Source organism: Aedes albopictus, chromosome 3, assembly GCF_035046485.1.
Source record: "Aedes albopictus strain Foshan chromosome 3, AalbF5, whole genome shotgun sequence".
NCBI lineage: Eukaryota > Metazoa > Arthropoda > Insecta > Diptera > Culicidae > Aedes > Aedes albopictus.
In genome coordinates, this window is record NC_085138.1 from 75,588,818 (window position 1) to 75,603,396 (window position 14,579).

Sequence of the window (14,579 nt, forward strand, 5' to 3'; positions counted from 1 at the left end):
AACAGCGTGGGAACTTTGCGACAGCAGCGCCACCACGAAGTTGCCACTTGTGCTGCCATTTCAAATGACCGTTAAATTCCTTACACAGCTAACTGGACTTGGATGAATGTTTTTTGTGGTAACACTAAGGAAGAATCGATTTATTTATATGTTTATGAATCTCAATTTTCATGTCTTTTTTTTAATTCTTAACAGCTTAACCTATTTTCAGCTCTATTGTCCACTTGGGCACTACGTGAGCGATTGGAATTGGCAGCTGCAGCTACACTTACTACAGCGTCTAAATGCATTCTATTCTAATTCTACTATATCGAGCTGGTTTGCCCATGTGCTGGTTTCACTTTCTACTCTGTTCACGGTAGAAGGATGAGCACGATGATGTTGATGTGTGGCTTTGGTTCCTTTTCCAGTCCGATTGAGGGTCTATTATGAGTTGCCGTTCGCCGATATCCAATTATCCGGGTCCGTTAGAGCTATTAGCTCAGAAGAGTGCCAGCAGCTCTCGAGGGGAAGAGCAGCTGACGAAAAATTTTAAGTGCCGAGGCTGGGATCGAACCCATGATCATCCACTTATGAAGTGAACGTGTGACCACTGCGCCACGGGCCCCGGCTTTCATGTCATTTAGTAGCTAATCAATAACAGATTACAAAATACTATTCGTTGGCAGAAACTCATTCAATGAAACATGTTTATTTGAACATTTGATGGGGTGAACAAGCTGATCCATACTACCCCGTTGATCAATGATACGGTAATGATTTTACGGTACCCTTAAAGAACCCAATTGGCTTCTTTAGCGGTGTTGAGATAATCCCATATTCTGAATCTGCATGCGAAACTGAGCCGAAATCCAAATTTTCATGAATTTTGGTGCTCGGGAACCTATTTAAAAATCAATTTGAAGTTTGTATGGGAGCGATTTGTCGAATCACCCCTCGTCGCATTTTGTACTGGGTGGAACTGTCAAACAGTTACCCAGCTGTCAAAAGGTGATTTCAAAAAATCTCTGTGAAATTGATTTTAGGTACCAAAATAAAGTTCTAAAAATCTGAAAAAAATCATAGTGGCTCAGAAAAAGGTGCTCTTTCATATAAAATCAAAAAAATGATACATTTTTCTTAATTTAAAAACCCAATTGCTATAACGATGTGTAAAAAACCGTTATTAACAAATAAAATAAAATTTGGAAATGTTTCATCGGAGGAAACCTTTTTTTTTGCAATTTGATGTTTTAGCGTTACCGTATGCGTGATAATGTTTGCACCATCGTACAAATAAGGTTCCCATATCACCTGCACACACAATGTCTTGGTTTTCTTTGCATGTACGTAAACTCTAACTCAAATCATAGTAGGCTACGGGTTAAAAAAAAAAATCCGATTTCTTAAGTTTAAAATTTGCACCATGAAGAGGTGGCAGCGGTAGTCGTGATCTGTCCACGCCCAAATGTTAGACATTTCAGAAGTGTTCAGGTGGACCGTGAAACGTTATTAGACCGAAAAAAAGCAAGGGCAGCTATTCCCGTAGGTGTTCACTGGTCGTCCAAGGTTAGCATGGATTACGATGGCTATCGCTGCCACCAAAAAGAAGATTTGGGCGAATTATGTGCGCTCAATGAGAAAAATGGCAAAGAAACGTGAAATCAGCGACTTAACGGCACGGCAGATCGAAAAAAGGAAAATTACGATGGCCTTGATGATCCTTCGATCATAGAAAAAAAAAAACTCACATAAATACTAATGACATCCGGGAGCTACGAGTAGCGCCATATAAAAAAGTCTTTGCCCGAACGCAACATCCGTTTTTATCGTTCTCCGACGAAAGCATGTTTACTATCGATCCCTAAATTCCAGAATCAATAGTTATATTAAATTTTGTTTGTGTGTTAATGTCTACACCATTAAGCAATGTCAAAATAAAAAATAATCTCAAAAATTTTGATTTTTGACTGTGACACTCCCACGGTGACTGAGAAGCCACTTTTCGAAATTTGCGCGTGGACAAATCACGAGTAGGTTGCCACTTATGTCGAATTCGTTTATTCCCGACGGTGCACTGCACCGGTGTAGCAATTAAGGTTCAACTCACAATTTAAATGTATTGGTGAAAACGCCAACTGACTCAACAGAGAGTAAACAAACACTCCTGCACGCGGATGTGCAGATGAGGCAGGTTCGTTAGTGCATTTCATTTGTCTCTTTCCCATCTTCAACTTGTTCATCACGCTGTGCATTAGGGCAGTTCAGACTTTATACATGTCGAAAATTCAAAGCTCCCATATGTTCATTACAATCCTTTGTGCAAAACTAGAGTCCTGTCAAATTTTCAGGAAATTCGGGGATGATTTAATGGTGGCCCAAAAGCAAAGTATGTTTATATGGGAATTACTATGAAAATTTTTTGAAAAAGGTTCTCCACGCTGTAGAGCATTAACACATGGATGAAGTCATAGGGTCAAAGTTGAATTGAATTATTTATACCTCAATGATGACTGTTGGCGAAGACCGCAACTCGTTTCGACTCACGAAATTGAAGTTATTAATCAATATTCATCCATGCATACTTAAACAGCAGACCACAGCTCGATCGATACGCTTGACACGCAATCATAGTATGCGTGTTACCTTCTTGCACACCTTGAAGGACATCATGTATAAAGATGCACATACGAGCTAGAATATGTTTAATAACTTTTTACCCGATTGTCGAAATAAGTTTCGTGCAGTTTTGCAGTGAAATATTGTGAAAATGTTGTGTGTTTTGGTCTCAATGAAAAGGTAAGTGTCTGGAGCCAGCGCTGAAGCAAATTTTAAAATAACTCGATATCAGATAGTGGTGGAAATTCGAGTATTTCTTTACCTTCAATTGAAAACTCACACATGTGAGAAAGTTTTGCAAGCATGTGTTAGAAAATCCAAACTCATTTCCCCCTTAACACCGGATAAACGAACGGTTTCGGTGCAAGTTTTTGACAGCTTATGATGGTGTTAGTGAGAGCGCCACCTAAAACAATGGCGAATAAAAAAAAACAAAACACATTTTCATGACTTCCGCGCGTTGCGCAAAATATTGTGACTATTTATCTCAAGGGGCATGGCCCCTAGTCCTGGTCAGGCCAGCTAAATATCAGTCTCAGTGCCTATTTTTCAGCCGAAAATGAATGACTGCGGAGGTCGTTTTCATTTCCTCAATGTGAGAACTGAGTCAGAGAGCTCAATTCACAATCATCCACACACTACACCCTTAAACGAAAGTACGAAAGTCTAATAAAAGATAAGCGCGACAATACACAAATTTGCGTGAAATTTCACACAAGTTTTCATGAAATCTTTTGTCTTTTCGATCGCTGCGTGATAGTTACTCCTTGTTCTGTGTACATCAATCTTTCCGTGTACTCAAGCTGACAGGCCTCTCGTCTCAAGCGGTAGCTTGTGAGAGTGAGTACCCTATAGAGTATAGATAGTAGAGTAAACATAGATCCGCGGACACCGCTGACTAAAATGTTTCAAGCGTGTAAGTAGTAATTTTCAAGAGTGCGACGGTTGAATATGACGTCATGCGCTCCATTGATGTTGTCCAAATCGTGACGTCATGCTCGTTTGGATACAGATTTTGACAGTTCGTTTGGATACAACGGATTCATCAACACGGATCTATGTTTACTCTACTATCTATACTATAGAGTAATGCGGGGCAAAAGTTCGCACTGGGCCTTTCTCTGCGCACGAGTTAAGAACCCAAGCAAGTCTGTATGGGTTCGACACATAATCAGGTGAGCTACTTCTCAATAAAAATTGGAACGATTTCGTTATGCTGTGGCAGAGTTATGCAGAAAAATGGGTAGGTATTTTGATAGAATTTTGGGACCTTTTGGAATAAGGATTTGTAGTAACAGGAAGTAGAAAAAACTCATAACCTATTGATGTCGGAGAATCGTTATTCTATAGTAGTTCGAGAGGCGCACTCGAATAAACAGTAAACTTTTATTGTCTCTTGCAGAAAGGAACATTGATAAAACCTCGACAGTGGGGCAAAAGTTTGCACTAGATTTCTGAATCTAGTACATCAGTATAATTAGAGTAAAGTGGGGCAAAAGTTCAAGTGGGGCAAGAGTTTCATTTGAAGTTTTTGAGCTTAATTCAAATGATATCTTTCGGGTGTCAAGGTTGTTCGAAGCCTTTTTGAAAAAGAGTCTCTCACTTCAAAAATTCTGAAAATTTATCAATATTTCGAAAAGTTATGACAAAATGTTGGTTTTTGATCAAAAAATTGTAATATGCATGGCTTGGAATTGTAATGAAATCGAATTCTATATTTTATTTTGGGGCGTAACTAGGTATATTTTGAAAATGCTTTAGCATGTATAACTTTTTCCAAAAAAGATTTGGAAATCATATTTTACACATAGTAGGGCAAAAGTTCGAATTGTGGGGCAAGAGTTCGAGTCATGTGGCAACTTTAGGTAAAACCCTAAAATTGTGCAAAATGTACATATTACCTCTAAAAATGATGGAATTAGTGAGAAAATTCGATCAAAGTTGAAAAAAAAGTTGTTTTATCTGAATTTGGCGGAAAACTACTAATTTTTGGTAAAGTAAAATTAACCCTGATTTGGGTATAATCCAGATCGAACTTTGAAGTGTATTCCAGTTCCAACATCAAATAATGATTGTTTTTAGGTGTTCCAATTACCACAGTGTCGAAAAAGCGTGTTACGGTTAGCGTAATACCTCAAACACTAGATTCGAACTTTTGCCCCAGTGGTGGGGCAAGAGTTCAAATTAGACACCCACATACTAAAAGTGTTGTAACTCAAAGTTAAAAAGACATTTGGCGTAACTTTGTTCAGCAAAATTTTAGCTCATGGATGGTAGAATCACCACACGGTATTCATTTATTTATATCTGCATCGATTTCTTGAAAAAAGTTGAGTTTTCAACTAGGGTCGAACTTTTGCCCCACCTTACTCTACAGAATTTTTGAAGTAATGATGATTTCGTATGGAAACTACTATATATGTATAATATGTGTAGTATGCATCCTCAAATCGTTCCGGCAGAGGGTTTGAACTAAGTTTTGTAATATGACCGATTGTAAGGCAAATATTATGTTCACCTATTAAAATCAAAAACTGATAAATGTCTAAAAAACATTTTGAAACTTTTTTTTTGTCATCTTCGTCGTATCTTTTTGGTAAGTTTTAGAAGGTCTTATGTTCTTCTACTTTACCGGGGTCTTTCATAGCTTAGTTTGTAAATTCACAGTTTCATCATCTGACGGGGATGAGAATCGATTACGGTCCCGTTCAATAGTTTTGCTGCATATTTGATTATTTTCATGTATTTTCTGCAACACGAATCTCTATGATTATACCACAGTGTATTTTGTAAACTTCAGTAACGCCGGAAATGACAGCTCTTAGTTAATAGTTGTGCGTCTTCATAAAAAAAAACATGTTTGGAAAAGCTGGACACCAGGTCGTATTCCAGTTGGGTCGTAATGCCATGAACAGAAAGAAGGAGATTTCATGGCTAGAGTGAAACGATGAACATGAATTAATTTGAACTTCACACCAATAAACTGCCCTGTACAATGTGCGAACTTTTGCCCCGCATAATGCGAACTTTTTCCCCAAGTAAGGGGCAAATTTCGCATTGGAGTTCCTTTATTAAAAATGTTATTACTAGAAATACAGAAGGAACGTGAAAAAATCTAGCACTACGTTTTAAAAGTAACATGATAGGGACCCGTTTGACGAAGAAAAACTATATTATTTTCTTTTCGTTTAATAGTTATTTTGTGAAGTCTGCTAGGTGCGAACTTTTGCCCCGCATTACTCTACGCTACCACGGCACAATGGTTTATTTCCCCATTGTCACGCTCTGATAGCTCGTAGGATTGAGCAGATAGAGCAATGGTGTCTTCGGCAAAGTTAACGGGCATGACCAGCACCACCTTTTGACAGTTGGAATTTTCGGATCGATCCCCCTAAAAGTGAGGTACAAAATTGAACATTTTTTTTTACATTGTTGAGATAGAGGCATGCGCGTAACTACAGCCTATTTGGCCCCTCAGCTCCAATGTCAAGCACGCTGGCTGTAGTGCAAAACAAGCGAGCACGACATTGGAGCTGAGGGGCCAAATGCACTGTAGTTACGCGCATGGATAGAGGGTTGACGTCTTCAGCAAAAATGTAGCATTTTTAATTCTGAACAACTTTGCTGAAGACGTGAAAGTTCTAAGTATTACACCAATGGAGATAGAGGCCTGTGTTTGAAAGTTAGTCCCAAAACCATGTTTTTAAGCAATGCCTACATTTGTTAAATTTTTAGACCTATACAATGTCGAAGACATCAAAGCTGTAAAAATTCAATGAAACGAGTTTTCGATGAATTAATGATTTTTTTCACCTACTTTTCGGGATGAATATCTTTCTTATCTAATCTAATCTAATCTAATCTAACACATACGCAGCCAGTACAAGAAAGCATCCTGGAAAATAATCGGGTTAGATTACACCCGATCATTTTTCTTGTCAGTATTGATGCTTGCAGCATATCGATGATATGACACAAGCGTCAAAGCGGCCAGGCCTACTGCGTAGCGTTTACCGCAAAGATGATTCTTTGAAATGATTCGATTTCCATAAGCTCTTAAATATTTCAAATCGGATCACTTCTAGAATCTACAGGGGAGGAAGGATGCGTGGACATACCGTACCAAACGCTCCGAGATTTGATAAATTATTCAGTTGTATATATGAATGTAATAATGGCACATTAAAAAGAAGCATGAAACGTTCTCACCAAATTTAAATTGATCGTCCGTGGACCCTTTCATTGATAAATGATATTTCTGACGTCCGTCTGGTGGCTTGATGTTGGCAACAGGATTCCTTTTGAAGGCGACGTTTGGGTGACGTAGTACCAAACGGCTCATCCAAGCCGAGCGATAAAAACACTTCTTTTCTTCCACTGACAGCTTTTCAACACGAAAACAAAACCAAACTAACAAAATTGACCCCGGCACCAAAAGCAATTCTTAATACAAATCGTGCAGCATTTATTCCAATGTAATATATTGATATACGGATATTTCACATAACTCAATTATTTTCTCCTAACCGAGTGCGGCGGGCGGAAAACCAACCCAACCATCGACGTCAAAAGAGTTCGTATCGTTAAGAAAATACGGCACGGGACTTCACAGGGATCTACTTTTCACTCGCGGAATAACTGCCCGGGTGGCGTAGTGCCGCACAGATCGCTAAAAGAATTGCGGAAAAACTTTTCACGAAAACACAAAAAATTGCAAAAAATGCTTGACAAGCAAACGAAAACACAACCGTTCGCGGCAACGCTCACTACGATCTCCTTCGGGATGAATATCTTTCTTAGGGGCAAAAAGGTGCAGATGAGGTTACCCTGATCAGAAAGTATATCTAAAGAGCTTTCAAATAAGGGTTAGTTTGTCCGTCCACGGTCGTCTGCCTTCGGTAAACGTAAAACGAGCAAAATTGTGAAATCATAAGTGGAGTGAAATTGAAACGTGAAATTTTACGAAATTATTCAATTTTTAGATTTCCAGAGGATAGTTAATGATAGTCTACATCTTTTTGCTTCAATCTGATGAGCCATTGGCAAACGTAAGTTGGAATATCTTTAATTATCGGCTATTTTCCGTCTGATATGACGGGAATTAACGCATATGACGAAGTAGATTTCTACCCTACAATGCCATACTGTCGCATGTCCTATTTAACAGATTGAAACCACTCGAAGAATCCTTTGTCTGTGAATAGCAGGTTGGTTTTCGTGAGGGCTGGTCAACGGCGGATCAGATGTTTGCCCAGGGATGACAAAGTTGTTATTTCAATACTTTAAGAGTTTTTTTTTTGTAAATTTCAGTTACCTAATGCCCAGCATGAATTACCACAAAATTAACACCTATTATAAACTTCTTTCAGTTTCAATTGAAAAATCTTGCCTTATTCTGTAAATGTTGCAAAGATGTGAAATAGGCTATTTTTCACCTTAAATTCTCAAATGTCTTTGAAAATATCAATGCTACAATCACAGACAAACAGACGTCTTACTCTACCCAATTCCCATCGTTTCCCTTTTTAACGGACTATTCAAATATTCTGTAGTTCGCAAATCTCTCACTCATGGCTCTTGCATGGTTTTTGCTCACTACCGCCATCTACTCAGTGGGTCTGCGAAACATAGCGTAATTGGCATTGGGCGATTATGCTTTTGTGACGATGATTTTAATCGCACTTTGTTCCAAGTGATACGTCTGTTTGTCTGTGCTACAATGTTGCTGTCTTTATAAGAAACACTTATGTTGTCATAACTATAACATTTTAAAATAACTTTGTTGAAGGGAGGGGTAAACACCTGTAAACACGCATAATGGTTGGAAAAAATAAAGTTCGGCCAAAAATATTTTTTTTTGTTTAATGTAAGCTATATATATGGGTGACGATGAGTATTATCGGCAGGTTTGTTCTCTTCGTTATGGGGGGTTTTTGCCGGCCAAATTTATTAAAACTTGGTCGTATGGTTGGGAAGGGATTTTCAGTTAGTCTAGTGGTTAAGGCTATGGATCACCAATCCGGAGATGGCGGGTTCGACTCCCGTTCCGGTCGGGAAAATTTTCTCGACTCCCTGGGCATAGTGTATCATTGTACTTGCCTCACACACAGTATACAAATTCATGCAATGGCAGGCAAAAAAAGCCCTTCAATCAATAACTGTGGAAGTGCTCAAAGAACACTAAGTTGAAGCGAGGCAGGCCAAGTCTCAGTGGGGACGTAGAGTCATAAAGAAGAAGAAAAAGGAAAGGATTTGAGGAGACTTCTGAGTTCAACAGCTTCCAAAAAATAATTCCATGACGAAGAGAACAAAACTGACGAAAATATACAATTTCCCCTATGTTGTATGGTGTTTTTATTGTTTTTAGCTTCTTCGAGGACACTATCCCTCAAAAATCTTTTTTTCATGCCCAAAATAATTTCGATCACGAAACTGGGCCTTTGGAAACAGTGTGGACTGCCGGGAGCGCGTTTGCTGCTCGCGTTTAAAGAACACCTGAGAATCATACACATTCATGGGTAAAAACCCGCTGTACCCCTATTTTGGGCTCCAGGAATGCATTCGACGAGCCGCAACAAAACCCTGCAGCATCATTCGTCAACATTTAAAACTTCAAATATTCGCTGCGCTACTTTCTTTCCACGTTACACATTCTTATTTATGCATGCAACAATCGAGCAACTGAACCGATCAGAGGTGGTTCCGTTTGCTTCCTATGAGAAGCTCTTGAGACTTAGCAATTGACCTTCTCGGTGCAAATTTAATTTCGCACCATTTATCCCAGCATGTAGTGAGAGAATGATTCAAGAGCCACAAAGAAAAAAAAACATACATTCTGTATACGGGTGCCTCTGTTCAGAAAGGCATGACAGTTTTTTAAATAATATATTAACGAACATGGAATACGATTGAAACAAGATAGAAAATAGAAACAGATGATAGAAAATGGAGGATAAACAATAAAAGACTAAAGACAGGAGGAACAAGATAAAAGTAGAAGATAGAAAATAACAATCTAAGTTTAAATAAAAAAATAGGCAGTGTAATATGTATTAAGTATTGCGCTTCGACACTACCGGCTCTAATGTTTTCCAGCTAATTTTAACGTTTCACACATGTTGTTAATTCCATTTTGGTGTCTGATTCACACACCCACATCTAACTAACCTTCTGATCCACACACCCGGCATGTCTTCATCCTCTTCCACGAACTGTCCTTTACGATCCGCATCGAGCCGGCTTTTACTAAAATAATTCAAATTAAAACTATTATCACAGCTCGGGTGGTAGGTCGTCGGCGGCGATTCACCGCACGCTTCCAGTTTGTCCAAACTACTCGCACCGGACGGTGGAAAACTCATCGCCACCAGGGGTGCCCGTTTCACCGGCATCGGAGTTGGAGCACACTCCAGCTCCTCGTAGGGAGGATCATCGTCCTCCAGGCTGGCACTCAGTCGTTTGATAATTTTGGACATTTCGAACGAACCGATCTGCACCCCCCGAACAACGCAGCACCGATCGCGACAAGCGTACAGAGATGACTAGAGCGCGATCGCTGGATGCTGAATCGTACCGCTCTGTTACAGCTGTTTCTCAGCTGTATTCCATTTGATCGTGCACTCGTTGATTGAATTAGAGGCCAGAGGGCCGTCCTCGCCGCCGCCGCCGCCACCACCACCACCACCACCGGCAGTGATGATTGGCCAATAATAATGGAGGGTGATCGTGATGGCAACGAAACGGTGACACTTTCAATTGGGACGGTTTGCACCGGCGAATTGATTTCTGCTCATCACAGAGAGTTGTGGAGATCAGGTGAACCGGATTGTTGCTGTTCGGGCGTACCATTCAAGTGCGGTACTCGATCAGTTTGGTATGTACTGCCGAATCGTTAACAGCCCCAGCGGTTGTTCCAAACTCAGGGTTCGTGCTTGGTAATTACTTAGCAGCTCGCGGACTTGATTATCGTATTTCTGCAAATTGCTTCAAATTACTACATGTGCAAAGCGGTGCAAACAATAATGCTACAACTGAGAAAAATAACTGTGAGGCATATTATCAGAGCCGGCCCGTTTGTCTTTGTTTTGCTACATTCTATTTTTTTAGGCTCAAACTCTAGAGGCATGACAGAGTAAGCATATTATTTGTTATTTTCTCAAGTAATCAACAATTGATCACATCTATTTGTTTCTTAATTTCATCAAGTAATACAAAATCAATCCTTGTTTTTAGTTTTGATCGATTCATTTGAAACAATATGAAACATACAAGCTGAGAAGCGGGCTTTGACCCAGAGGGGACATTACGCCAAGAAGAAGAATAAGAAGAAAAAAAAAAGAATAAGAAGATCTACAGGGGATAGACAAAATGATCGGGACAGGCAAAATTTTCACTTCTTCAAAATTTTTCAAGTAGCTGTAACTGTAAGTTGTTAAACTAGTTATGTATCAGTAGTCAAAATTTGGAAAAGATCGGGCTATTCTGTATAAAGTTCTAAAGATTCTAGAAAAAGGTATAATTATCTGATAGCTAACTTTGAGCTGTTATATCTCCGGATTCAATGAACCGAATGCAACGGAATTTTGTCTTTCTATGACTTATATAAAGAGCTATTAAAAACTTTTGACATAACCTAAAATTCTTAACGCGGAAGAAAATTATGGTTCCGGGTCATTCGGCCGAACGCCATTTGGCCGAAAGGGTCATTTGGCCGAATGACATTTGGCCGAATGCCGTTTGGCCGAAAATAAATGATGGACTTAAGTGACCATGTCACTATTCCTCGCATCAGTATAACTCGAAAGAACAGCCTATGATTCAAAGAAGGAAAAATCTTTGATAAAATATTGACTAATTCAACGCCAACTCATCCCTGAATGTCAAAACTAGAAAGAATAGCCTATGATTAAAACAATTTCTGATGATCATATTGGTAGTTGGAATGTCAAAAACTTTCTCTGAATCCTTTTGAACACAATTCGGCCAAACGGCTTTCGGCCAAACGACCATTCGGCCAGATGACATTCGGCCAAATGGCGTTCAGCCAAACGGCATTCGGCCAAATGGCCGGACACCGAAAATTATAACATGATTATCTTTCGAATAAAACACCAGATTATTCAAAACTTTAACATCGTTTCAAAATTCAAGATGCTAATTATAAATCATTTAAGTTTCCTCAAATTGACTTGAATATAAATATGTTTTGAAGAGAAGCAACAACGTAGCCGGCAATAAGTTGAAGAAGTAATGGGATGCATATAATAAAATGACCAATTTACTAAAAAATAATAAAATAAATGAGCGATTCCAAGCAACAGCATCAAAATTAAGGAAAATTTTTAATTCATGATTTTCTATTGAACTGAAACTTTGCACAGTTTTTCAGTTCCATCTAAATCGCCATTTTTCGATATCAAATTTTTATTTAGAGCCACGACTAACTTTTCAAAAGGGTGTATGTGAAAATGGTTCAAAAATATTCAAAAATATGCACAGCAAAAACGGATTGTTCGATTGTTATGAATTTTTCAGCAAAGTTAGATAGCTAAATGGTGATTTCTAAGAAAATATACACTGTGAAAAAAAATCTATTTTATCATTGAAAAACATCATTTTTGTCACAAAAACTCAAATATCTCAAAACCCTATCTTTTTACCAACTTGAATTTTTTAGGGAAAACGGTCCATTGTATTAGCAATCTACCATAAAAATTTGGTGATGGTAAACTAATAAACAAAAAAGTTATAACATTTCAAAAATTTCACAATTTTTACATTTAGTAAAACAAATTTTTCTGTGTAAATTATTTCGGCCGGGAATCGCGATTTGATGCTGATTTTATTGTTCAGCAAAGTTAGATAACTAAATGGCGATTCCTAAGAAAATATACACTGTGAAAAAAATCTTTTTTAACATTAAAAAATATCATTTTTGTCACAAAAACTCAAATATCTCAAAACCCTATCTTTTTACCAACGTAATTTTTTAGAGAAAACGGTCCATTGTATTAGCAATCTACCATGAAAATAAATAAAAAAGTTATGACAATTCAAACATTTCACAATTTTCACATTTAGTAATAATTTTTTTTTAGTGTAAATTATTTCGGCCGGAAATTGAAGTTTGATGCTGATTTTATTGTTAATGGCCTTGCGTGAGTAAAACAAGTTGTTTTTATTATATATTATATATACATATAATATAATATACTATGTACCGTAATGTTCCGATTTTATCACGCCCTCCGCGCATTAGTCGTTTATTCATTAATTTGCTGTTACATTTGAGGACAAGTGTTTTCCCTCTTCTTCAAGATGAATGTTGAAAGCGTGTTTTGCAACGTTAAAAATATTGAAATGGGTATAGATGTTGAAGAATATTACAGGGCATTTTTGAAAAGGGGCGTAATTAAATTGTTTAAACAGATGTCGCTGATGGCAATTTCTCAGTTGTTGTCGTTTTCGAACTTCCTGCGCCCTGCTTTACCGATGATATACAGATGGCTCGTTTGTCAAATTTTAGACGGCAGGACGTGCAAATGCGTAATTTTGTACACAATGTGGACATTTGGGCATAACCAGTCTCTTTCAGTTTATCTATGGTGCTTTCGGTGAGATTTCGTAACTCTTTTGAACATTTTTTTTCATCAAACGGTCTACAAGAGAGCGTTGAGTTGAAGACCTTTGAGAAAGCGACTGTTCATCTTGTTCGTTAGATTATAATAAACAAAATCACTTATTAATTTTAACTTACTTGTTTGGTGTTGGTGGCTGAAGAAAAAAAATACTATACAATTTTTAATATTCATAGCGGTAGTATTTTTTTGTTTTTTTCGTGAGCATTGTCAGGTATGTATACAGACAAACAAACGTAACACTGGCGAAATTTTCATTGACCACGCCTTCAACGATCATTTTGAATCTTGGTTGTGGCTTTCATAACAAGAAGAGCGCCCATCGTTTTTCTTTGCGTTTGACGTTTCACACTAGCGCCTTCTGATGACGATATTGCACAACGCAGTGTTTCGTGAAACATTTCCACCAGGTGGTGATAGTGTGAACTGGGCGATGAATTTTCACTAAAATTGTTCTAGGCGTTTCGTCTGTTTGTCTGTGGTATGTACCTCTTATGCATTTGTTGTTGTTGAAGTTACTCGCATTCTTCCGATCATAAAGTCTGTTCTCTACACACTTAATTTTGATTACCGAGTTCGGTAATTTTTTGACGAGATTAAAACTGCTGAGCACCGAACTCGTTCAGCAAAAATGCATTGTTTACCTTTTCCATACGATTTTGACAGTTGTTTTACTGAGCCTCAGTAAAATCGATTACCGAAACTACCGAGATCGTACTGCTGTTATAATCTCGTCAAAAAAGTACCGAACAGGCAATTCAGAAATAAGTGTGTAAGAGGGATTTTTTTTGCGGATAAACTAGACGTATACGTGTATAAAAAAACTTTTATTATACAGCTTTTGTCTTAAAAATAAATTCAATTCCATTTTTCTTATAATCAACAGCTTTTCAACACTATCAAGGGATTTTTTCACCAGTCACGTACAATAAAAAGTATGACAATCTCAATATTTTTGATCACAACACTGGATCGCGTCTAAGTTTCAAATAGATACTATAGTAATTACGAATAATCAAACTAAAGTATCATGAAAACAACTTGTTTAATTCAGGCGGTAGCCTTTAGAATAAAATCAGCATCAAAATATAATTCTCGAAATAATTTACACAGAAAAAATTTTTTTTTTCTTACTAAATGTAAAAATTGTGAAATGTTTGAAATGTCATAACTTTTTTGTTTATCAGTTTACCATCACCAAAATTTTATGGTAGATAGCTGATATAATGGGCCATTTCCCCTAAAAAATTGAAGTTGGTAAAAAGATAGGGTTTTGAGATATTTGAGTTTTTGTGACAAATATCATATTTTTTCAAAGTAGAAAAAGAAATTTTTTACAGTGTA

At 37.7% G+C, this 14,579-nt stretch overlaps 1 protein-coding gene across 2 annotated transcripts in view; it reads right to left on the minus strand.

The window, feature by feature from the left end:
• The window catches only part of LOC109427075 (ATP-binding cassette subfamily G member 4), a 157,856-nt gene that overhangs the window by 49,850 nt on the left and 93,427 nt on the right, over positions 1 to 14,579 (minus strand). Inside the window, exon 1 of one of the 2 annotated variants that reach the window (XM_029867140.2) lies at positions 9,766 to 10,135. The exons of the other annotated variant lie outside the window; for it this stretch is intronic. Within the exon in view, the coding sequence (XP_029723000.2) occupies positions 9,766 to 10,073 (308 nt within the window). The 5' untranslated portion in view covers positions 10,074 to 10,135. Of the gene's footprint in view, positions 1 to 9,765; positions 10,136 to 14,579 lie in introns of those variants that run through there. 2 annotated transcript variants of the gene reach the window in all.